The sequence below is a fragment of the Aotus nancymaae genome, unplaced genomic scaffold (genome assembly GCF_030222135.1).
Source record: "Aotus nancymaae isolate 86718 unplaced genomic scaffold, 86718_ANA_hifiasm-v0.15.2.pri h1tg000002l, whole genome shotgun sequence".
Classification (NCBI taxonomy): Eukaryota; Metazoa; Chordata; class Mammalia; order Primates; family Aotidae; genus Aotus; species Aotus nancymaae.
This window is the reverse complement of record NW_026988413.1, coordinates 742,110-764,512: the sequence shown is the minus strand read 5'-3', so window position 1 is coordinate 764,512 and position 22,403 is coordinate 742,110. Positions and strand designations below refer to the sequence as shown.

Below are 22,403 nucleotides of genomic sequence, written 5' to 3'. Positions count from 1 at the left end.
TCTCCTAAGAATAAGGAATTGTACCAAATTCAAGACACCCGTCGGAACTTTCTGTTTTCACGCACAGGAGTTAGCTTTGGATAACGTGCTGTCAGTGCTACAGGTTTCTCCTCCGTTACTCTAAGGACATTACGGCAGCCACCTCAACTAGGTTTTTTCCAAATGGCTCTTGGTTTTAATCAGCTCTTGGGTTTTTTGTCCTCGATTTCCCGAAAAGGGATGATACCCTCAAAAGAAGGATATTTGCTGAGTCATTCTTTGGGACTAAGGAAACACTTCGAATCTTGCTTTCATAGATAAAAAGCTAAAGACAGGCTTTGAAAAAATATCTGACGAAAAGCCTTGAACATTAAGTACTGCAGGTGTAGGCAGCCGGGCTATGCCAGGGGATGAAACAGTTAAGCTCATCTCAGAGACCTTCAACCAGTAACTCTCATGGGCTGGGTTAAAATCTAGCATGTCCCATAAAAGAACAGTACCAAAGTGAGACTAAAGTGAAGAAAACTAGACGTACTGCTCAGGATTGCTGAGACACAGCACACGTGAATTACTCCGCCTAACCTGCTATACACATGTCCCTTAGACACATGATTTCAAAGGCAAGCAGGCTTTCTCAGCAGGACAGGACTGATTGAGCTGTCGTCTCAGATGAAGGAGAGAAAAACCCAGTTCAGTTTCTCAGTCATTGCTAAAGCATCCTCTGACAAAAAGGCCTTATCATCTCAAGCCCTTCCTTAGGAAATTAAAGTTACATCATCATCACCATCATCATCATGATGGAAACAGCCTCTCCCACACTCTGATGTGCACGTGAACCAGCTGGGTCCTGTTCAATATGCATTCCTATTCCCTGGGCCTGGGCAGAGCTGAAGATTCAGCATTTCCATCGCACTCCCTGGTGACACGTCCCCTGGACTGCCCACCACACTGAGAAACAAGGGCAAACCCTTAAACTGAAAACTTGGGTCAGCACATTATTAAAAATTGTTAAAAGTAAGTTTACCAAACTCTTTACAATTTGTTTTCTGGTTCCAAATTCTTCATTGCCCCAGATAACAAATGATGAGCCTTTTACAAATGATTTTAGTCCAGGCCCAGTGGCTCACGCCTGTAATCCCAGCACTTTGGGAGGCCAAGGAGACAGCATCACTAGAGGTCAGGAGTTCAAGACAAGCCTCTGCTAAAAAAATACAAAACAGCCAGGCATAGTGGTGCGTGCCTGTAATCCCAGCTACTTGGGAGGCTGAAGCAGGAGAATCACTTGAACCCAGGAGGTGGAGGTTGTAGTGAGCAGAGATTGTGCATTCCAGCCTGGGTGACAGAGTGAGACTCCATCTCAAAAAACAAACAAACAAACAAAATATATATATACACACACACACACACACATGTATATATGTATATATAAGTTTAAATCAATTACGTGGGGAAAATCTTACATCAACTAATTTTTACAAGTATATTACTTCAGTTTTAAGACTGGTTGTATATTTAAATATACACTGTAATTTAATTAAGATTTAAAAGAAAAAACCTGCTTCCTGGCCCTGATGTTAGAACTCTTACACTTGAGCTTTAAAAAAAGGGTTTATTTTGAAAAGTTTATTTTTAAGTGATGAGACAGGAAAGGATATTGCCTTCTGCTACTTCAGGCCCCTGTCCACAAACACCACTCGAATTGTGGGTGAGAGGAATCTTCACTTCCAATGATGAAAAAACAAATTAGATCCAATTGTTACTACAGTTTCCCCTTTTAACGCTGATACTTGCTACAGGCAACTGGATATGCCACGTGAGACTTTATCAGAGGATGGGACTGGTACTTTCGGAGGATGGTCTGAGGCGAATTTGAAAAATAGTATCTTTTTATCCTCCTCTTGAGCTTGTTACGTTTCCAGTGTGCTTGGAATTCCTACCGTCCACTGTAGGTACAGGCTAATTGACACAGGACAAAGAAGACAAACTACTGAAAACTCTGACAGTGACAGCCCCCCAGGGAATTAGCGAGGCTCAGCTGGTGGCAGAGCTGCAGGGCACAGGTGCTGTGGGTTCTTAACAAAACCAGCTTGGGCTCAAAAACATTTGAAAAATGTGAGTTGAAATTTAACATACTCTTTTCTGCAGAACTCCCCCAAACCTTCACTACTCCAAAGGGCCACGCAGGCTTCCCAGGAAAAATCCTACAGACGTTTGCCAAACGCCTCAGCCGAAAACACATCCATCCACTGCCTCTCACTGGGGTGCAGCAAATTAGACAACGGAATTAGAGTCGAAAAACGTGACCAAGACTGTTAAACGTCATCCAGCCCAGGGGTTTTCAATCTTAATCCCCTGGAGGGCCTGTTAGAACCAGGCCGCGGGGCCCACTCCCTGAGCGTCCGACCTACCGGGTCTGCAGCAGGCCAGAGAAGGTGCATTTCCAGCCAGTTCCCAGGCGAGGCTGGCGCTCCCGGGTCCCGCCCCCGACGCGGCGGTTCAGGCAAGGCGCGCTCGCAGAGGCGAGGGTGCGAGAGGCCCTGGGCCAGGTCTGCTGGGAGCTGGGTTCTGTGTCTTCTCAAACGTATGTGGGGCACTGGGCACTCAGGGAGCTCTTCGGTAATGGGCATTTTATCAGCTTTATGAAGCTGTTTTTCTATTTTCATTATTTTAAAACTGTTTTAACTATGACATTTTTGTGCCTTCCCAGACAAAGAAGCAACAACCCGCTTTCGGAGGCCACAGAGGGAACTCGTCAGTTGTTTCCTTCTGGAAGGGAAGCTGTCTTTTGTAATCTCTTATGTTTTAAATTATCCTCAGACTCTCTCCCCACCTGGTGCCAAAGCCAAGCAGGCAGAGCACTGCCCAGGGACTCCAAGCAACTCAGCGCCTCTGTACCTCCTGATTGCAGCAGACGGAGCGTCCGGGTTCAGGAGGCCCCGCCCAATTTCAGCAGACGGAGCGTCCCGGTTCAGGAGGCCCCGCCCCATTTCAGCAGACGGAGCGTCCCGGTTCAGGAGGCCCCGCCCCATTTCAGCAGACGGAGGCCCCGCCCAATTTCAGCAGACAGAGCGTCCCGGTTCAGGAGGCCCCGCCCAATTTCAGCAGCTGGAGGCCCCGCCCAATTTCAGCAGACAGAGCGTCCCGGTTCAGGAGGCCCCGCCCAATTTCAGCAGATGGAGCGTCCCGGTTCAGGTGGCCCCGCCCAATTGCAGCAGACGGAGTGTCCCGGTTCAGGAGGCCCCGCCCAATTTCAGCAGACGGAGCGTCCCGGTTCAGGAGGCCCCGCCCAATTGCAGCGGACGGAGCGTCCCTGTTCAGGTGGCCCCGCCCAATTGCAGCAGACGGAGCGTCCCGGTTCAGGAGGCCCCGCCGCTGCATCTGTCCACCCAGGACATGATCAATAGGCCAACCCTGAACGTGGGAACAGCTTGCCTTCTGCTGGGAATCCGTTTACTGCGCCTCTGAAGAAGGAGAGCCGGCACCACGAGAATGGAGGACTTGGAAATACCAGTACCAGACAGTGACGATTCTGCCCAGAGAATAGAGCTCTTGGCGAGGAATAAAAAGTTCCAGATAATTTGTATCATAAAAGAGTAGAAAATTAAGAAAATGCAGAAAATCACAACGAATAAAATAATACCAGGTTACTTCATTACCCAGAGATAAATTCCAAGTTAATATTTTGATTTTCAGCCATTTTTCTTTGCATATACGAAAGACAGGAGATCATACTGTACACACAACTTTATTTCTTTTGTCCAACTTTTTCATTCTGGGGTCCATGTGCAGGGTAAGCATGTGCCCCAGTGGTGTGCAGCACAGAGCATCCCATCACCTGGGTATTAAGGCCAGCGTCCATTGGTGATTCTTCCTGGTGCTCTCCCTCCCCCACCCACAACAGGCACGCAGTCTGCGTGTTCCCTGCCATGTGCCCATGTGTTCCCATCATTCAGCTCCCACTTGTGAGAACATGCAGTGCTTGGTTTTCTGTTCCTGCATTAGCTTGCTAAGGATAACAGCTTCCAGCTCCACCCATGTCCCTGCAAAGGACGTGATCTGGTTCCTTTCTATGGTTGCATAATATTCCATGGCGTGTAGGTGCCACATTTTCTTTATCCAGTCTCTCGCCGAGGAGCACTTAGGTTGGCTTTGTGTACACAGAACTTTACAACCTGCACTTTTTCCTTATAACACATTGTGAACCATTCCCTGTCCTTAGCATTTCTCATCATCGTGAACTTCAATCACTGCTTACTATTTCTACACATGCACATCATCTCTCTAACCAACTCCCTCGAAGAAACTTTACGTTGTTTCCAACAGTCCCCACTAAAAATAATGCTGCAAGATGCAATCTGAATTGTAAATCCTTGGAGATATCTCTGATTTTTTCCTCTTAGGATAAATTCCCATGAACAGAATTCTAGATATTTTAAAGGTATATATGTAAGATTTTCAAAATATATTGCCAAATTGCCCTGTCGCCAACAGAATATGAGTGAACCTTGCAACCTCAGCTTCTTAACTTGTTAAAAGATAAAATATGTTCCCCTCCTTACTCTACAGGGTCGCCAGGAGAATCTAGGGCTGTAACAAAACATGAACTCTAATGCAGGTAGAATCAACATCGCACCATAAATCGCTCAGGGACATGCCTCTTTTTTCCCACACTGTATCACTGAGGAATAAGTCTGAACCATCATTAGTCAAAAAATATATAAAGAAGATAAAATAATATAAGCCCATGGAACACTTCTGGCAAAATGAAGCCTCCAGGCAAGGCCATGTTTTAGGATCTGTGATGCAATTTAATCCACTCCGGAACCCCCAAGATGGAGTAAAAGCTTTGCGTTCCATGTGCAGCTGTGTGTGTGCTCCGTGAGCGTGCAGAATTCTATTGGCTGGTTCCCAAGCCATTCTTTCTCTAGAAAGGTGACATCTAATTGCGCGCAATGTGCTATGTCCAAGTTCCCCTTTCATGACCAGAGAAAAACCAACACAGGGCTGTTGACAGTCTCCTAAAGTTCAATCACAATAAAGAAAAAGTCCTGAGCTGTAACACAAAGGCACATTTAATCTGAAAGCATGCATTTCTGCCTCTGCCTTTTGGCTTAGAGGACTTCATTCTGCTCTGGACAGGGAGAAGAAGGAATGAGGAGAGGAAGCGGAAGGAAAGGAGAATGAAGTAGGAGGGAATGGAGGAGCTGGTCGGGAGGTGACCCGAGCACGCACCTCACTCCCAGAACCCAGATTCTTCCACTGTACACATGGATGCCATCACTGAGTCCTGTGTCCTTAAGGGATTCAATGTGATGCCAAATAACACGAGCCCAAATAGTGCCTGCCATAAGCGGGCATCCAGTAATCCAGAGCGACCGCTGTTCACAACATGCTGTGGGTCAGACGTCGCACAGGTACAGCAGGAAGCACAGAGTCCACCGCGCGTCCTCACATGCGGCGGCCAAGGGACCACATCAGGGATGCAGAGGGCCGGGAGGGCAAAGAGCCGGAATTTCCACAGGGCTTGGGACGTGCTCTGGTGCGGGGCACAGGAGGCCGGTGCTCAGCCATCATGCAGCTTGGAGAGGGCAAGTTCTGGGGGAAGCACAGAGAAAGCAGAGGCTCCGTGGGAGGCTGCGGCTTCGGATGACTCCAGTGCAGCAGGCAGGCCATTAGGAGGAGCACGCAGGAAAGCGGCGCACACACGAGGAAGTTCCCTCTCCCAGAGGTGCCAGGCGCACGCGAGGCCACCACCGGCAGCAATCGTGAAGAACATGGCCAAGGCTGCGGGCTCCACAGTGAGACTGCTGATGGAACCCGGGTTTGTGCCCGGCTTTGTCGTCCTTCAGTAGAATGATGTGAGTGACTCCGGCCACACAGGTGTGGTGGGAATTGTGCAGAGCAAAGCGCTTCAGAGGCTTCCTGAGCCAAGCGCACGAGACAGCAACGAACCCAGGCCCCACTCGCCTGGCACCTACTGCATCTAACGCCCACACATCATTTATTTTGCTTACCATCCGTCTTCTCCTTGAATGGGAGCCCCCACAGGCCTGGGGCCTAGAGGAACTCCATGAACAGTGAACTACCGGCCACCAAGGTGGCGGTATGATGACAGTGACAGCCATGGAAGAGTGTGGCCCCTGGCACGAAGGGCCCCAATCCTCCCCTGGCCCCTTCCACCCAGGCTTGGCCTCTGGCTCACTGTGACACAACCAGGCAGACATGGGGGCCTCTGGAGGCCAGGTGTCTCCTCACTGCCCTGCCCCTCCGCCATCACCACGGGAAAGACGCAGCTGGCCAGCCCGATGGTCCAAGAACAGGATGACAGATACTCGGGCCAGCCCGGCCTGGAGCGGCCACCCCGATCATGAAGGACGCCGCTCTGTGTTCCGGGTGGTTTGATTACTGGCCGATACCAGGGACTCTAACCTGACTAGACAGGCCCCAGTACGGTCAGCTGAGGAACATCAGGAGGTTACCGGGGTGAAATGAGCTCTGAGCTGGGGTTTAAAGTGTGGACAGGCAGAGAGAGGGGTACGTCAGAACAGACACCCAGGAGGAATCCGCAGGACCCAAGGACTGGATGTGGGGCAAGGACCACACGCAGAGAGGTCAGTGAGCACCGTCCAGGAGACAGCCCCACAGCGGGCAGGAGACCACACACACACACATACACACACACACACACACACACACACACGGAGGTCAGCGAGCACCGTCCAGGGGACAGCCCCACAGTGGGCAGGAGACCACACACACACATACACACACACACACACACACACACACACATACACACAGAGGTGAGGACCATCCAGGGTACAGTCCCACAGCGGACAGGAGACCACACACACACACACACACACACACACACACACACAGAGGTCAGTGAGGATCATCCAGGGGACAGTCCCACAGTGGGCAGGAGACCACACACACACACACACACACACACACACACACACAGAGGTCAGTGAGGATCATCCAGGGGACAGTCCCACAGCAGGAAGGAGACCACACACACACACATACACACACACACACACACACACACAGAGGTCAGTGAGGATCGTCCAGGGGACAGTCCCACAGTGGGCAGATGGCAGATGACGACACTGGGGTCATCCGAAGGCTTTCAATGGTGGGCAGGACCGTGAACTGAAGCAGTCAGCAAGGGCTTCCGCAGGCTGTCGAGCAGTGAGGGGACATCTGAGAAGGTGTATCTGGCAATACACCTGTCAGAGCTGATCAGAACAAGGGCAGTCAGGAGTGAGGAGGATGGATGGATCATCAGGGCCGGGATGCCGGAGGAGGAACAGGGGAAGTCAGGGTCAGGGCAAGAGTGTGGCTGTGACTCAGCAACTGAGAGAAGGAAGGATCTGCCCGGCTCCAGGGGTGTGGTGAAGCGGCCTGCAGGGAGCTGGTGAGGAGCAGGTGCGGAAGCAGCTCCGTCCCTGTGGGTGTCGGGGCAATGTGGTACGCTCAGGAGGGGGCTCAGCACGAAGGAAGCTGAGCTCACGGGGTCGGATTGCGGGATCTCTTCAGAGGTGGAAGCTGATGCGGGTGGAGGTGGGTGGTTTCTAAAGATAAGAAGGGGAGGGAGAAGGAGGGCCCGGGAGGGAGACAGAGAGCAGGAGGATGCGATGCTGTTGAAGAGAAGCTCCACACGCAGCCTCCACCCAGCTGGGACCAGCAGACGGGGCTGTGGCTCACAGGGTCCTTGGTGAAAGGTGGCACCAAATGCACCCTTCACTTCCTTTCCTTGCTGGCCCATCAGTCACAGCATCGCAAGAGTGCTCCCTGCTCCCCGCTGCGCAATCCGGAGCTGGAGCCGGAGACCCCTCTACCCCTGCAGACAGGGCTGGTGGGCGTCTCAGGCAGCACATCTCCTAAGGCCTCGCCAAGCCATTCGCCCGCCCTGCAGAAAAGAGCTCAGCATCCTGGCGGCGAGTCTGCCATTGAGGCCGCACTGGGACTTGGTGTGCAGTCCCCATTTCTTCTTTCCGGAAACCCAAGATAAAGATCAAGGTGGCACAGAGCCAGAGCTTAGGAGCCAGGATCGCAATAGCACAGATGTGTGGAGTTATCTCAAAGCCCATCTCCTCTGGCGGTCCCCGGCCTCATTTCCATCTCTGTCATGGGCTCTGCCGACAACACGCTGGGAAGAAACCACACGTCCGCCAGCGCCCGCGGGCAGGGGGACCAGGGGAGCAGGATCAGCAATTCCATGCATCTTGGATAGTCATTCCACCCAGGAAGCACCAACTCAAGGGTGCTCACAGCCCTCAAATGTGCACTTGAGGCCAGGCTCTGAGGGGGGCACGGTGATAGAGGGCAAGCCATAAGTCAACCTTAAAAAGCCATTCCCTCGGCAGAGAAGGACAGGCGCGCGGAACCGCAGGCACACAGAACCACACGCGCACAGAACAACAGGCGCGCGGAACCGCAGCTGCCCGTTTCCAGAGCTGCCAAGGAGCCAGCGTTGCAGATCTTTGATCAGTGGAGACGCTGAGAGAGACACCTCAGAGCCCGCACTTCCCAGATCTCAAGGCCACGCCTGTAAACCTGTTTCCTGCTGTGCAGGGGCACGTTTCCCTGGGCCTGGTTCTATCAGGGACTGTTCAGCACCCTTTCAGCTTTATGACTCGGTATCCTCGGCTTCTCCCTCTTGGGTCCTGGGGGAGCCTCAGCAACAGAACAACTCAGAAGTCCAGGATGCTCTGAGGAAACTTTATTTCTGAAACTCGGCCCGTGGCGCCCACGGCAGATGCTCAATAGACCACCGCTGAAGAAATGAGTGAATTAATGACTCTTTCTCAAATTCCCACCCCATGAAAACCTCATTTGCGCTAAGTATGTGTGTTCACTCACTCGCTCTGTCCATCTCTCTCTCTCTCTCTCTCCCGGCAGAGTCCAGGCTAAGGCTATCTCAGTCTCTTCAGTTTTAGCTTTTCCACAATTTCACTTAAAAGGATTCTGCCCTTCTTTGCATCCTTTTTAACTCCCTCTTCTATTCCTAACCCCTATTCTCTTTTATTTTCATCTTGTAATCACAAAATAATTCACAGATATCAGAAATTCTCCCATTTGATTAAAAAAACATACTATAATCCCATGTGAGAGAAATAGCTATGGTCTTTAAAAACTGAGGAGAAAGAGAAAAATCGTGAGTAGGTCAGATTTGGATATAAAAAATAACCAAACAAGATAAAGTTAGATTCTTCTCAGAGGCACTTGCTGAGAAATTACATGTGCCGTGTCCCCAGCAGCGGGAGGGCTGTCACCCCGGAAGCCAAAGAAATGTACCTACTTCCCGACCTCCCACAGATTCCTTCCACCCACGTGGGATCACACGGGGTTAAAGAACCTTCCTGGAGTAATAGAAGTACTATCGATAGGCGATTTTGAATTTATTGTTCTCAAGTCAAAAAGTTGAAAGTTGGTCAGGAGTTGATGACAAGAAACTCCAAGTGGAATTTTCTGGCACGTCTGACCCTGCGCCTCTGAGATAAGATGGCGGTGAAACCTCCTCCGGATGTCCTTTCCCGTTCCTTTCCCTCCTCGCCTCACAACACCGAGAGGCAGCTGGATGTGCTGGTGTGGTCAGGGTGGCTACGCAATGCTATGTGCCCTTCAAGCTTTGCCCCCGTCCTGGGTCCTGCGTCAAGCCCTCGAGAGCACAGTGTGCTCGGTGATGTTATTCAAGTGGATAGGACAGAGACTGTCCACTGAAATACGAACGCGCACATCACATCAGCCTGTGAGGAAACTGGAAGGGAGAACCCGAGGTTCACAGAGGGGCTTTTCCCTTTTAGTTCTCCTGAACGATGCAAGGCTTGTAGGATAAAGAATGAGGATCCCAACACAAGAAAGGAGGCCGTCCACACAGGCCTGGGCCTGGTGCCATCTCTCTCAGACCTGCCTCTGTAGACATGCCCTGTGCCTTGCTTGGAAAATGCAAACTTCTCCTGGCAACCCTGGCCGCACAGCTTTGCCTCTCACGCAATCGCACACATCAGCCTCACCCATGTTTCCAGCTGAGTGTCATGTCCCAGCACACCCCTGGGCATCAGTGAGAGGCACGGTGGGAGGAGCGTGTTCACAGCTCCTTGGGTACAAATGGACTGTTCTCACAGAACCCCAGAAAGAAGCCGGGGTTCCCACATGCACACTGCTGAGTGAAAGCAGCCAGTCTGAAAATCCTGGAAAAGGCAAACCCATAGAGCCAGTGAAAAGATTGGCAGTCGCCAAGGATTCAGGGAGGAGACGGAGATGTGAGTATGTGAAACGGGATTTTTTAGGGCAGTGAGGCTGTTCTATAGTTATCGTAACTGTGGATAAATGACATGCATTTATCAAAGCCCACTGAACTTTACGGCACAAAGAGGAACCTTAATCTATGCAAGTTTAACCAAAAAAAATGAAGGAGGCTGCAGATCCCAGGATGGAATGCCACACAGACGGTGATGACAGAATTCTGTGGCACCACTAATGTGTGAAGCCCCTCACTGATGCTGACAGGGCAGAAGTGCTGGCTTACATAGCTCTGGAAATGAGCAGAGCCTGTAAAACTGAAAGCAAAATACCCTATCTGTAAGCACCGTGCTCTAGCTGATAAGGCTGTTTCCCAAGAGCTACCAGCTAGGTACCAACCGACTCTGCCACCCATGCATGCCAACTGAACAGTGAGGCTAGTGGCTGGCAGGTGGTGCGAGCAGGTTCTCCCTGTGGAGTGGAGGTCACAGATAAGCAGGAGGCAGTGGCTGGAATGATCCACATGGTGAGAGCCCAGAGTTGGAGACGTGAATAAGAGCTCATGGTTAGCCTAGGATACACACAGATGGTAACAGATAGAAATATTTATAAATATGTATATATTCCCAGATCTCACATGCAGTCACACACACACACATGCACACAGTCACACACAAATGCACACACACACGTGCATCTTCCTGCTCTGTCAGCCGACATGTCCTACAGGCAAGGACATCCCCACAGTGGTGAGCACACGCCATGCCCAGAACTTGATTTCCAAAACTCTTCTCAGATAAAAGGGACTAGGGCTGCTTGGAGAAATGGCTAATTCTAAGACTGAGACAGGAAACACACAAGATGAGGCTAAAGCCTCTTGTCGTATCAGAAAGGAAGAAAGGGCTTCCAAAACGCCTAATGATGGACGTATTCAAAGGGACAGTCTGTTTGAGACCACGGAATGGGCTCCCAGTGGCCAAAGCTGGAACAATGTGAGCAAACAAAATGAAATGTGTTGTGTTATAGCCCAAAATAAACATAAACGGTTGAATAAATAAACGAGAAGAAAGAGGCAAGTCTCCTGTGCAGAACTCCAAACAATTTCTGTCTATTCTCTGCCCTCGAGGAAGCAGAACGTGACGCCTCACTCACAAGTGTGGGTTTACACGGTTGGCCAGCAGCCGCAGTGATCACACACGCCGATCCGACGTGATGAGAAGGCGCTTCACCCCTGTCTTCCTCCCCAGAACTCAAAAGCATCAGATAAATCCAAGCCAAGGGGCATTCTACAGACCTGACCAGGCCTCCTCACAGCTGTCAGGGTCACCACAATCACGGAAAGCCCGAGAAAATGTCACAGCCAAGAGAAGCCCCAGGAGAAATGGCCGTGATGTAAGGTCCTGGGTGAGATCCTGGGACAGAGGAGCTCACTTCATTAGGTAAAAACTAAGGAAATCTAAATAAAGTGCAGAATTTAGTTAACAGTCACATATCCATTAATTATAACAAACTCTGTACTAAGGTAGGAAGTTAATTGAGAAACTGGATGTGAAGATATGAGAACTCTCTGTTCCAGTTTCAGTTCTGTAAAAATCTAAAACTCTTATGAAAAATAGTTTATTACAGACAGAGAGAGAGGAGAGAGAGAGCCACGTGATGGACTAAAGCCATCAGAATGCTATAGGTTAATATTTCTTAACATAGTAATAGGTTTATGCTCCATTACGTTTTAAAAACCAAGATGGAAATGTGGCAGATGGAAAAGGCAGCCCCGGACCTCACCCGTGGTCATTTGGGCCGGGCACTGGGAGTGTATTGGCCTTTGATTTTCTTCCTTTTCTGCTTATCCGTGTTTCAAATTTTCTTCAAGGAATGTGTTAACATCTTTTCAACCCATTATGAAAAATTGTACAAGTTTTGGTTATTCAAAGCTCAGTAAAAAGCCACTGATATACTAGGTTGAGATTTTAAAGGGTGTGATTTAGATGCCCTCTCACGACAGGCTTCGTCCACCCACAATGACTGCACAGGTCTGTCTCAGCTTTAAAGCGCCCAGCACTCTGCATCAACACCACGTGCATGGAACGATGGGGATAGAAGCCTGCAAGCTGCGATCATTAACAGCTTGCCGTTTCGCCCAGGACTGACTCAGAAGGGTTATTCAGGTGGCCCTAATCTTTCTCCTTTGTCCACTGAGGGTGTTCGTGCCTCATTGCAGGTATGCTGTTTGTGGATAGCTCTTGAAAACACAGCAGTACATTCTCCTCATCTATCGATGAGGAGAGACGGCCACGAAGGGGAGAGGCTGGAGGGAGGGAGGGAAGGAGAATGCACAGCCATATGGAGATGACCCCAGGATGGCAGCAAGGGGCATTCCTCAGAAGGAAGTGGGTTGCCCAGTCCCCAAACAAGTGTGGGCCTGGCAGGGGTGTTCCTCAGGTGTCTGTGACTTAGTTAAGCCTCTGTGGTCCACAAAAGAGAACTACTGTGTCCACTTAGGTGTCGCCGTGAGACACGACACATCCCCAAATCCCAGGTTACGACGATGCCTCCCACTGGCAAAAAGAATCCACGTGTGCAGCAACCCCACCTCCTCCTCAGTGCCCCAAAGGCTCACGGGTGGGTCAAGGAGAAACAAAACAAGAAAGAAGGATGCCTACTTTCCAGACACATCACCCATCAACACGCACGTTTACCTGACTTCGCTTTTTCCTGACTTAAAGCTAATGAGATCATTCGGAAAATACTTACGTGAAGAAAACATAAGAGGATGAACCCGCCCCATCCATTTGGTTAACGGCAGAACAGGAGCAGGAAAACACCTCGCAGGTGTAAGAGCCATGGCTGACTTCCCCCAGAACAATCACCATCCGCCTGCCTCAAAGTCACCGGCACGTGTCTGGTTTGGCGCCCCGGGCCCACTCGTTCTCAGGTGCGTCATCGTGAGGCCTCTGCTGAGCCACAGGAGAGAAAATCATCTGAAGAAAAGGATTCCATGACCGCTCTTATTTTATTTCCACAGTACTGTTTCTTGCCTAAATAATTTGCGAAAGACGGTAATCAGGAAAGAGCAGGCAGATGACAATGTGGCAAGGTGAACCGCGACACGGAGAGAAAGGGGCAGCACCCAGCACACAGTGGCCACGCACCCCGGCTGGCACTTCCCTCCCAGCCAGTGTAATGTTTAAACCCAGCATCTCGACATCAGGAAGAACCTTACAGATCAGTTTCCCAGACACTCAATTCAGCTGCATCACCCACCGCTCCCAACAGGCGTAGGTCCAAGGGGCTTCTTCCACCTCATTTCCCGTCCGCCTTTCTCGATCGCCTGTTAGGCACGCCAGGCCTCACCATCGGCCTCTGCGATCCCTCGTTCCTGGCTCTCCTCCTGTCTCCCTAACCACTTTCCAACCTCCTCTCCCAGTTCCTTTCCTCTGCCTCTTTTCACCCACATACCACTGAAATACCAGCGTCTACCAAACTTTCACTCTCAACGCCTCCCACATTTCATCCTCTGTCTGTCGTCTCTCCATAGCCATGACTTTAGTCAGGAATGATTCCTAAATACATTTCCAAGCCTTTTCCAAGAGTTCCAACCTGCATAGTCCAGTCTTCCTGGACGTTGTAACCTCTATCACACAAACATTCCATACTCGATACTCCAAGGCTGAGCCCGTTTCACTGCCCCCTCCCCACCTACCATGATATCCACGGACACGCTGGTGATGCCACCTCCTAGAAGCCCCTCTGACCCTCTCTCCCAAGCCCTGGCTGCCAGGCCATCTCTTGCCTCAAAGGCCTCCTGAGGAGTCTCCAGAGCTTTAAGCCATTTCCCTTCTAATTCATTCTCCTCTCTCCTACAATCCAAAGTGAATCATTCCAGCCAGGCGCAGTGGCTCACACCTGTAATCCCAGGGCTTTGGAAGGCTGAGGCAGAAGGATCACTTGAGCCCAGGAGGTAGAGACCAGCCTGGGCAAGAAAGTGAGACCCTGTGTCTAAAAGAAACACATAATTTGAATTTTAAAAAATTAATGAAAACCCTCCAATACCATGCCACTCCAACAACCTGCCAGCCTCTTCCATATGAAGCCAAAACTTCCTTACAAGTGGGCAGCCACGTTCATGGAGCTTCCTGCCTGCTATTCCTGCAAGCGGCAAGGCTCTTCTCCTCTTCTCCCCACCGCACCAAGGAAGGGCGTCTCTAGTAAACCGAAGCCAAGCAGACCCACTCGTGAGTCCTGTGATTCCTTCCAAACCACCAGACCCGGGGGCCCTGGGCCCCAGCACAGTGCCTCACTCTGATTTTGAGCGGGCCACACATGATTCATCCACACACCACTTTACAAAGGCCAGCGGGACAGAAAGGATGCACAACATTGGTTCCACAATGTGGTCCTCGCTGAAGACAGGTGGTGGCATTGAACCCCATTCCTGTCCCACTGTTGAGGGCTGCCCCACAGGCTTGCCTCCTCACTTTGGGGGTGCACAACCCCAAGGCCAAGCAGCCCACAGCCTTGGAGGAGGCAGAGTGCAGGCAGCAGCCAAGCAAGGCACTTGTCACCGCCCGCCACAGCTGCACTGTGGGCTGACAGGACGGTCCACGCACGGGGAATTCCAGAACGTGACCCTGTACGTAACTCCCTGCAGCTCGCAAGTCTCACTCAGTTCCTTCCTGTACATCTCTTAAGAGGGTCTGACTCTGCCTCAGCTCCACCTCCTCACCGGCCTCACTGCCCCCAACCCTGCCCCTCTGCAATCTCCTCTGCCAGCCGCCAGGATCATCTTCACAAAATGCAAAGGCCGTATTGCTCCTGAGGTGCAGCGCAGTCACACAGAGCCCAGCCTTCAGGGTGGAGTCCAAGCCGGCCTCGTGGACAGCACCTCCAGACTCAGCACCGCAGCCAGGCAGGCCTCCATTCCCCTCCTCACACACCCCACGCATCCCGGTTTGCTCCTACCAGGATTTCACTAACGTGCCACTGCACAGAAACCTCTCCTCTCCGCCCAGACTGGCCAGAGTCCACTCATTTTTCAGGTACCAAGTTGCACTTTGCTTCCTCCAAGAGGGTTCCCTGATTCCTGACCAGGCGGGGCACCCCTGCAACATTCCCCCAGCCCCCTGGACTCTCCCTGGCCCAGCTCTCTCCAACTGCATTGTGATTACTTCAGAATTTGTTTGCCCATTACAAGAAAATAGACTCCAAGAGGGCAAAGGTGGGTTTATCTCAGTTACTGCCATGGTTTCTATAAAACAGTTAGAGCCCTGCAGATCTTACTGAAACAATCTATCAGTTAATTAACAGAGACGACATGGATTTCACGGGGTGGGAGAAGGATATGAACACACAGGGACATCAGCATGCGTCCTTTCTGGACTTAGCAAAGGCCACGCTCCATAGCTTAGGTGCCACGTCAGCCAGAAGTGAAGAACACACACAGCCAAGCTGGGCCAGGACATCCCCAGAGGCTGAAGGATACGGCTCAAGCTCCACCTTTAAAAGAGGGTAGGACTGTGATCAACAGAGGAAGCAAAACTCCAGATCACCGGGACGCCGTGACCACAGGGGAGGTAAAACCCCAGATCGCCGTGACCACAGGGGAGGTAAAACCCCAGATCACCGGGACGCCGTGACCACAGGGGAGGTAAAACCCCAGATCACCGGGACGGCGTGACCACAGGGGAGGTAAAAGCCCAGATCACCGGGACGCCGTGACCACAGGGGAGGTAAAACCCCAGATCACCGGGACGCCGTGACCACAGGGGAGGTAAAACCCCAGATCACCGGGACGCCGTGACCACAGGGGAGGTAAAACCCCAGATCACCGGGACGGCGTGACCACAGGGGAGGTAAATCCCCAGATCACCGGGACGGCGTGACCACAGGGGAGGTAAAACCCCAGATCACCGGGACGGCGTGACCACAGGGGAGGTAAAACCCCAGATCACCGGGACGGCGTGACCACAGGGGAGGTAAAAGCCCAGATCACCGGGACGCCGTGACCACAGGGGAGGTAAAAGCCCAGATCACCGGGACGGCGTGACCACAGGGGAGGTAAAAGCCCAGATCACCGGGACGGCGTGACCACAGGGGAGGTAAAAGCCCAGATCACCGGGACGGCGTGACCACAGGGGAGGTAAAAGCCCAGATCACCGGGACGGCGTGACCACAGGGGAGGTAAAACCCCAGATCACCGGGACAGCGTGACCACAGGGGAGGTAAAACCCCAGATCACCGGGACGGCGTGACCACAGAAGAAGGACTCACCTGAGATTGCAACAGGATGAGGGAAGGACGCACCTTCTCCAGGGCTCAGGGTCAAATATTCACGCTGATCAAAAACATTACTGGGGCCAGCCACAGTGGCTCACACCTGTAATCTCAGCACTTTGGGATTCCGAGGCAGGAGAACTGCTTGAGCTCAGGAGTTCAAGACCAGCATAGGCAACATGGCAAAACTTGGTCTCTACAAAACATACAAAAATTAGCTGAGCATGGTGGCAGGCACCTGTAATCTCAGCTACTAAGGAGGCTGAGGCAGGAGAATCGCTTGAACCCAGGGGGTGGAGGTTGCAGTGAGCCAAGATCACACCACTGCACTCCAGCCTGGGTGACAAAGCGAAATTCTGTCTCAAAAAAAAGAAAGAGGGAAAAAACAGGCCAATGCAGTGGCTCATGCCTGTAATCCCAGCACTTTGGGAGGCCAAGCGGGGAGGATCAGGAAGTCAAAAGATCAAGACCATTCTGGCCAACATGGTGAAATCTTGTCTCTACTAAAAATACAAAAATTAGCTGGGCGTGGTGGTGGGTGCGTATAGTCCCAGCTACTCAGGAGGCTGAGGCAGGAGAATTGCATGAACCTGGGAGGCAGGGGTTGCAGTGAGCCAAGATCGTGCCACTGCACTCCAGCCTGTTGACAGAGCAAGACTCCATCTCAAAAAAAGAAAAAAAAAACCATTGCTTGGGCTCCAGGACACCCACCATCCTGCAGCAGTCTGGGAGGTGCTCCCTTTATGCCAACAGGCTCAGGGTCCCCAGAGCGCCGCAGCAGAGAACAGCCATGCAGCATCTCAGGCCACACAGTGCACAGGTGTCGTCACTGTTTCCAAGAACTTCCTTGGCTGAAAAGTCATTTCAAACTTTAAGGCTATTTTGGCTTTTAAGTGGGAAGAGGGAGAAAACATTAAAAGAAGTCCCTTAGCGCTGGCACTGTCCTGCCAGCCAGCACATCTCCTTGTTTTATGAATTTGGAGTCGTCCCAGCTACCTGGGTGAGACACTCAGTTGGCCATGACAATTAAATTACTTTTTCATGCCGAGAACAGAATTAGTCTACAAATAACTGAAGAGGTGCGAGGGCTGAGTCAGAAGTGCCGATTCCAGCCCAGGCTTCTTCCCTGCCCGATCTGCAGGTGGCTCACAGGGCGTGGGGACCAAGCTGTGTTTGAGCCTTTGCTTTGTATGGGTGGCTCTGAAGGTGGTGGGACGGGCCTGCATGCTCTGGCACTCTCCGCGTTGGTCTGGGCGACTCTGGACCTTCATTCTAAAGACGCTCGAGAATCTAGCGGTCACACACTGTCCCCGAGGGAGAAAGGGGCCCTTTTTCTCCAATGCTGCTGATGCTGTTTCCCATCATGTAAGGACTTTCTCCCATCCCAAGCTCCCAAGGGAAAGAAGTGACTCACCTCAGAAAGGAGAAAAAGGGAAGAAGGTGACCCAATGCCTCCCCCATGGCATAGAAATTCTCCAGTTTCCCCAGGATGCCGGCCCGGCCACACTCTGCACGCGACACCCATCTGCTCTCCTTGCATTTTCCAGTGTTACTGCCATTGGAAAACCGAGTTTTCCTGTTCAGAGCAGTGACTACTCTGCCAAACATGCAAGTTCTGAGCAGGACACGTACCACGGGAAACACTCGATTTCATGGGCTTTTCCGAGGCGACACAGAATGATTTTTGAATCCAGGGATGTCCCCCACTCAAACTTGTCATTTCTTTTAGCAAAACAACAGCAATGCCAAGAAAAGAAAGCATTTTCCAGCCGCAGAGTGGGCCCTTCATGTCCCCTTCCAAGGGGAGGCCTGACACGGAGCCAGAAGAACCTCCGTCCCCTCATTAACACTCAGTGTGGGATCTTGAACAAGGCGCGTCAGCAGCCTGGGTCTCATCAGTCCCTTCCGGAGTGGGACGGTGTGGAAAGAAGAGTAAAATTCCACTATCATGAAATTCCCCTTCAGCAACGAAACGGACGCCGGAGCTTCTTTTTCCTGGGTATTATTATTTATGTCCATCTGGATGGTGTTTCTATGTTCACTGCCACTAAAATTTAAAACAGTTCATGCTCTTCAGTAGAGAGTTTCTAGATGAGTCTTTCCTTGATGCTCGAAGCAGGTTCTCCACCTTCAGCTCAGCTCGAGCCCCCTGGAGAAACACGGCCGGCGCAGGATCTCCAGAGAAGCCTCCGTTCCATCAGGAGCAGCGGCGGCTCCAACCCTGACTTCCAAGCTCTGGGCGGCCTTCCACTGTTTTGTGGGTGGTGATAATGCCATTTAAAGTAGTACTTATGTGCTTTTTAGAAAAGACTAGAGCTCCTGGATTTTTTCATATGTATTACCAACAGAAACAAATATACTAAGAATGATTGGGTAGCTGCTTCTCAGAAAATCCCAATCCCTGCCTCAGCCATGCCCGGCCAGGTCAGAGTGAGCACGTCCTGGTCTGAGCACGACCGGCCTTTTCACTCTCAGGAGGGTGAAGCAAGGATTCAGCAGAAGGACACACGCAGGTGAGCTGGGCAAAGCACAGGCACCCACAGCTATGAGGGCCTGGCCGAGATCTCATCCAGCCACGGCACAGGAGAATCAGCGATGATCCTCCTGACTCTCCCAGCAGGATTCCAAGTGCTGCAGCCGGGACCCTATTCCATGACTTCCCTCCGTGTGAGGCACTCGGCACTGCAGATGCAGAGACTTCCTGCCCTGGCCGGAATGCGCAGAGCAGCGAGCCAGGAGTCAGACTCTGATCCTGGCTGCTGCCCGACCAGCTGCATGACACAGACCAGGCACTGGCCTTCCTGGACTCCGGATTTCTCATGTGTGAAATGGCACATGATTCCTGAAATATCTAGCTATAAAATTCTGTGGGGCACTAGCCTCTCAAGGCCAAATGAGATCTGTGCAAACCCCACATGCCCTCCATGGTATGCCCGTTGGCGTCTACAATGAAAGGAGCCTCGTGAGGCTGAAGGCTGTGATGCAGGGCTGAAGTGCGAACGGCCACGGGGATGCCCAGCCCCAGAAGCCTCCACTGTGCTCCTCCACTGGACGGTCAGGACCCCGCTGGCTGTCACACATGATCTGGACTGCAAGTTCAGATGCAGTTTCAGACACACATGCGCCAAGAAAGCAAAGCATTTTCTGGCTGCGGAGCGGGTCCTTCGCGTCCCCTTCCAAGGGGGAGGCCTGATATGGAGCCAGAAGAGCCTGTGTTCTGCTCCTCCTCTGCAGAGGAAGCTGCACATTGGTCCTGTGCTATTGGGGGCCCCCCCGTGAGTCGGAGCCACCGGCTCATCCTCTCTGTGGTACAGAGACCAAAAGTTACCCTCCTGGGCTCACCTGCATCGTCCTTAGTGAGACAGAGCTAATAACATTTGTCATCTGCTTCCTGCAAAGAGGGATTACAGAAATTGACTCATTCATTCATAAACAGATATTTATTTACTTATTCAGTGTCTGCTCCATCCCAGGCACGGGGCGCGGCACAGGAGTTCACAGTAAGCAAGGCAGGCCAGACCCCATCCTCACAAAGCACACATTCCTGTGAACTAAACACAGGGCAATTTCGACAAACACGCATGTGCTATCACCGCTAGAGTAACGATAAATACAGCCCGTGAGCAGTCAGCCTTGGTATCCACAGGGTGTCGTCCAGGAAAGCCCTGGGTCCCAAACTCCGAGGACGCTCGAGTCCCTGATGTGAACGGCACTGTGTCTGCAGATGGCCACGCACAGCTTCCAGGATGCTCGAACCCTCTCTCGGCAACTTACCAGATACAGTATAATTGCTGCCCCTGCTGTCACGCTACAGCCTGATTTGTATTATTTTATTGCTGTTGTATTGTTATTTTATATTGTTTTTCCCCAATACTTTCAATGCTCTGTTGGTTGACCCCTCAGAGGCAGGCCCTGAGGGCATGCGGGGCTGGTGTCTTCTCGCCCTAAGGGACTGAGAAGACCTGGAGACCAACTCACAGGCTGTGCGATTCACCCAAGACCACAGTTAGTTGCTGAGCTAGAGACAGAAGTAAGTGTCCAGCTTCCCAACTGGGTGAATAGTTTCTGGAAATCGTTTTTTTTCCCTGCATCTAAATTTAACAATGAGGAAATCTATTAGTAACCCGCAAGATACCGAAGCAATAATAACTCCAAAACCAGTTCACAAATGATGCGTCAGGAGCAGCATGCGAGTAACGGCTTAGGAGGAAGGTCCGCCTCAGAATGGCTGACTGTCCAGGTCGGTGTGTGTGCAAGGGGTGTTCTGGCACTGCCGTGTGTGCACAGCAAATCACCCTCTGTAACCTGGCCCCGCATGACCAGGCGCGCTTACACCACGTGCCTCGCTGCGGCTAGATGCAGTTTGTGGACACAGAACCAGGTGATGTGAGGGCAGCAGCTTGGTCTGCAGTCCGCGAGGCACTCGCACCCACTGGAGCCAGCCTGGAGGTCAGCACGGTCCGCAGGGCTCAGCGTCTTCCCGGCTCCCACATGGACATTGACTTTCCTTGAGTACAGCCACCATCACGAGTTCTTCCTCCTAACAGCCCAAGTCCTCATTTCCACACACTCACTTCCGTGTGTGGATCCTAAGAAGGAATGCAGTGAACACGAGCACATTTCACACAAACACACGCCTCCTCCCAGCCGCGGTGGCTGCCACACCAGGTAAGTGGAAGCCGAACGCCTCGCTGCACACCTACTACCTAAAGACACCTGCGCTGAGGAGCCGGGCATTCAGGGTTTTCACTGACAAGGACATGGCATGCAAAAACCCCAAAGCAACTTGGGTCCTTTCCTCTCACGGGTCAGATAAACATGCTTATTTTATTCTTAGAAGAGGTTTTTGCCACACTGCAAACTGAATAGACAACGAAGTCAGAAAGGGAGCGTGTCCATCCACAGACTTTAATGCCATGTTAACAGAGGCTCCCTACAGAAGCGGGTGCTGGAAGGAGGTACAGACCGCTTCAGGGTCGGCCCAGCACCTGAGTGGTGCCCACACCCCCAGTGTAAAAGGATCCCCAGTTCATCGGCACAACCTCGCTGTTTTTTCTTTTGTTATTATACTTTAAGTTTTGGGGTACATGTGCAGATCTTGCAGGATTCTTATATAGGTGCACATGTGCCATGGTGGTTTGCTGGCTCCATCCCCCCTTCACTACATTAGGTATTTCTCCTAATGTTATCCCTCCCCAACCTCCTCACTCCCTGCTGTCGCTCCGCTAGCCCCCCCACCCCGCAACGACCCCAGTGCGTGTGTTCCCCTCCCTGCCCAAACTTTAAGTTCCAACAAAACTTTGCCAAACTTACTCATTGAGCAAGAAGCTCAGAAATGGAAATCTCCAGGGCCCTCCACATCTGGCTGCAAATCCCAGACACAAACCGTCCAAGGAGAGCGCCCTCTGCTTCCACTGAGTGGCCCAATGTTGAGCACTGGGAAGATTCAGGAACCAGACAGGCCTGTGTCCACCCCAGAGGCACCGCCAGGGCCCTGTCCTATGTGATGGGTCACCCGGCAGCACGCCCGAGGAGTCTCTATCCCAGCGGCCGGAGGGACGTCCCACAGAGACCATCCTGACCCCAGCCCTCTGCGTCGCACCGGGGGACACCACAGAGGCTCTAGCCTGAGGCGTCAATCAGTCACGCAGCATCGAGGAAGCTCTTGACTAGGACGGACACCCATTCAGCACACGGCATTTACCAAGCTTTCCGGGGTGCCGTGACGGGAGTGCTCGCAATACCTCGGGGATTTCCTCTGAAGACGTGGACGCAGAGCGCACCATGAAAACACAGCAGTCACAACACACGTCCCAGTCTGTGGGCATCACAGAGTCGCACGTCAGGTCCCCTGTGCAGCTGCACCGCTGCTCTCTCCTCACGGCCCCGGCCCTTGCTGA

At 51.9% G+C, this 22,403-nt stretch overlaps 1 protein-coding gene across 3 annotated transcripts in view; it reads right to left on the bottom strand.

Annotated features, from left to right (window-relative positions):
- The window catches only part of PTPRN2 (protein tyrosine phosphatase receptor type N2), a 1,009,611-nt gene that overhangs the window by 931,006 nt on the left and 56,202 nt on the right, over nucleotides 1–22,403 (bottom strand). Inside the window, exon 1 of one of the 3 annotated variants that reach the window (XM_064367043.1) lies at nucleotides 18,136–18,172. The exons of the other annotated variants lie outside the window; for them this stretch is intronic. Within the exon in view, the coding sequence (XP_064223113.1) occupies nucleotides 18,136–18,157 (22 nt within the window). The 5' untranslated portion in view covers nucleotides 18,158–18,172. Of the gene's footprint in view, nucleotides 1–18,135; nucleotides 18,173–22,403 lie in introns of those variants that run through there. 3 annotated transcript variants of the gene reach the window in all.